This window comes from Dipodomys ordii, unplaced genomic scaffold, assembly GCF_000151885.1.
Source record: "Dipodomys ordii isolate 6190 unplaced genomic scaffold, Dord_2.0 Scaffold147, whole genome shotgun sequence".
NCBI lineage: Eukaryota > Metazoa > Chordata > Mammalia > Rodentia > Heteromyidae > Dipodomys > Dipodomys ordii.
In genome coordinates this window covers 1,000,129-1,002,329 of record NW_012267363.1, presented here as the reverse complement: position 1 = coordinate 1,002,329, position 2,201 = coordinate 1,000,129, and the positions used below count along the sequence as shown (strand labels likewise).

The following is a 2,201-nucleotide window of genomic DNA, read 5'->3' as shown; positions in this document are numbered from 1 at the left end:
TGCGGCCCCGTAGCGCCCTGCCCCGCCTGCTGCTGCCGCTGCTGCTGTTGCCCGCCGCGGGGCCGGCCCAGTTCCACGGGGAGAAGGGCATCTCCATCCCGGATCACGGCTTCTGCCAGCCCATCTCCATTCCGCTGTGCACGGACATCGCCTACAACCAGACCATCATGCCTAACCTTCTGGGTCACACGAACCAGGAGGACGCGGGTTTGGAAGTGCATCAGTTCTATCCGCTGGTGAAGGTGCAGTGCTCGCCCGAACTGCGTTTCTTCCTGTGCTCCATGTACGCGCCCGTGTGCACGGTGCTGGAGCAGGCCATCCCGCCGTGCCGCTCCATCTGCGAGCGCGCGCGCCAGGGCTGCGAGGCGCTCATGAACAAGTTCGGCTTCCAGTGGCCCGAGCGCCTGCGCTGCGAGCATTTCCCGCGCCACGGGGCCGAGCAGATCTGCGTGGGCCAGAATCACTCGGAGGACGGAGCGCCCGCGCTGCTCACCACCGCGCCTCCGCCGGGACTGCACCCCGGCGCCGGGGGCACCCCGGGCGGCCCTGGCGGGGGCGGCGCCCCGCCACGCTACGCCACGCTGGAGCACCCCTTCCACTGCCCGCGGGTCCTCAAGGTGCCTTCCTATCTCAGCTACAAGTTTCTGGGCGAGCGCGATTGTGCGGCGCCCTGCGAACCCTCCAGGCCCGATGGCTCCATGTTCTTCTCGCAGGAGGAGACGCGTTTCGCCCGTCTCTGGATCCTCACCTGGTCCGTGCTGTGCTGCGCCTCCACCTTCTTCACCGTCACCACGTATTTGGTGGACATGCAGCGCTTCCGATACCCGGAGCGGCCTATCATCTTCCTGTCTGGCTGCTACACCATGGTGTCGGTGGCCTACATCGCCGGCTTCGTGCTGCAGGAGCGCGTGGTTTGCAACGAGCGTTTCTCCGAGGACGGGTACCGCACCGTGGTGCAGGGCACCAAGAAGGAGGGCTGCACCATCCTCTTCATGATGCTCTATTTCTTCAGCATGGCCAGCTCCATCTGGTGGGTCATCCTGTCGCTCACCTGGTTCCTGGCAGCGGGCATGAAGTGGGGCCACGAGGCGATCGAGGCCAATTCGCAATACTTCCACCTAGCCGCCTGGGCCGTGCCGGCCGTCAAGACCATCACCATTTTGGCCATGGGCCAGATCGACGGCGACCTGCTGAGCGGCGTGTGCTTCGTGGGCCTCAACAGCCTGGACCCGCTGCGGGGCTTCGTGCTGGCGCCCCTCTTCGTGTACCTGTTCATCGGTACGTCCTTCCTCCTGGCGGGTTTCGTGTCTCTCTTCCGCATCCGCACCATCATGAAACACGACGGGACCAAGACGGAGAAGTTGGAGCGGCTCATGGTGCGCATCGGCGTCTTCTCGGTGCTCTACACGGTGCCCGCCACCATCGTCATAGCCTGCTACTTCTACGAGCAGGCCTTCCGCGAGCACTGGGAGCGCTCGTGGGTGAGCCAGCACTGTAAGAGCCTGGCCATTCCGTGCCCGGCGCATTACACACCGCGCATGTCGCCCGACTTCACCGTCTACATGATCAAATACCTCATGACCCTCATCGTGGGCATCACGTCGGGTTTCTGGATCTGGTCCGGCAAGACGCTGCACTCGTGGAGGAAGTTCTACACGCGTCTCACCAACAGCCGGCATGGCGAGACCACGGTGTGAAGAGGGACTCCGGGCGGGGCGCTCCCTGGCTAGGCTGGCACGGACTGGGCTTTCTTCTATCCGAGGGAGGGTCCTTGCGGACTCCTATTTTATTTTTTTAAAATAAAGAACAATCTAAACCATTTCTTTTTTTTTTTAAGGTTTGCTTTTTTTTTTAAAGGAGAATTCTGCCCAACACTCCACCAGGTTTGTAATTAAAAGTGTATATAGTCTTTGTAAATTTAATTATATATTTTCTATTTAAAAGGAAAAGGAAAAAAAAAAAAGCACTGAGGGCGCCTAGGCTACAGAATGGGTGGGTGTGGAGGAGGGGAAGGCCTCTCCTTTCCTAACTACCCTTTTAGAAGCCGCCCTGTACTCTTGTTCCGTGTGTGTGTGTGTGTGAGATTTGGCAGGGCTGGGCCTGCGGGGAGAGGCACCTAAGCCTGCACGATGTTTTTGTTGGCTGCGGAGAATTGGGAGTTAGTTCCATTCAACTTCTATGAAAGTCAAAATTTGCAAACA

The 2,201-nt window shown here is 59.8% G+C and overlaps 1 protein-coding gene across 1 annotated transcript; it reads left to right on the top strand.

Moving 5' to 3' along the window:
- Window positions 1–2: 2 nt before the first annotated feature.
- Window positions 3–1,808, top strand: Fzd2 (frizzled class receptor 2; the record flags this gene model as incomplete). The annotated part of the gene is made up of 1 exon (XM_013031936.1): window positions 3–1,808. A coding segment is annotated over one exon (1,695 nt), but the record flags the coding sequence as incomplete, so codon positions are not given.
- Between the last annotated feature and the right edge of the window lie 393 nt (window positions 1,809–2,201).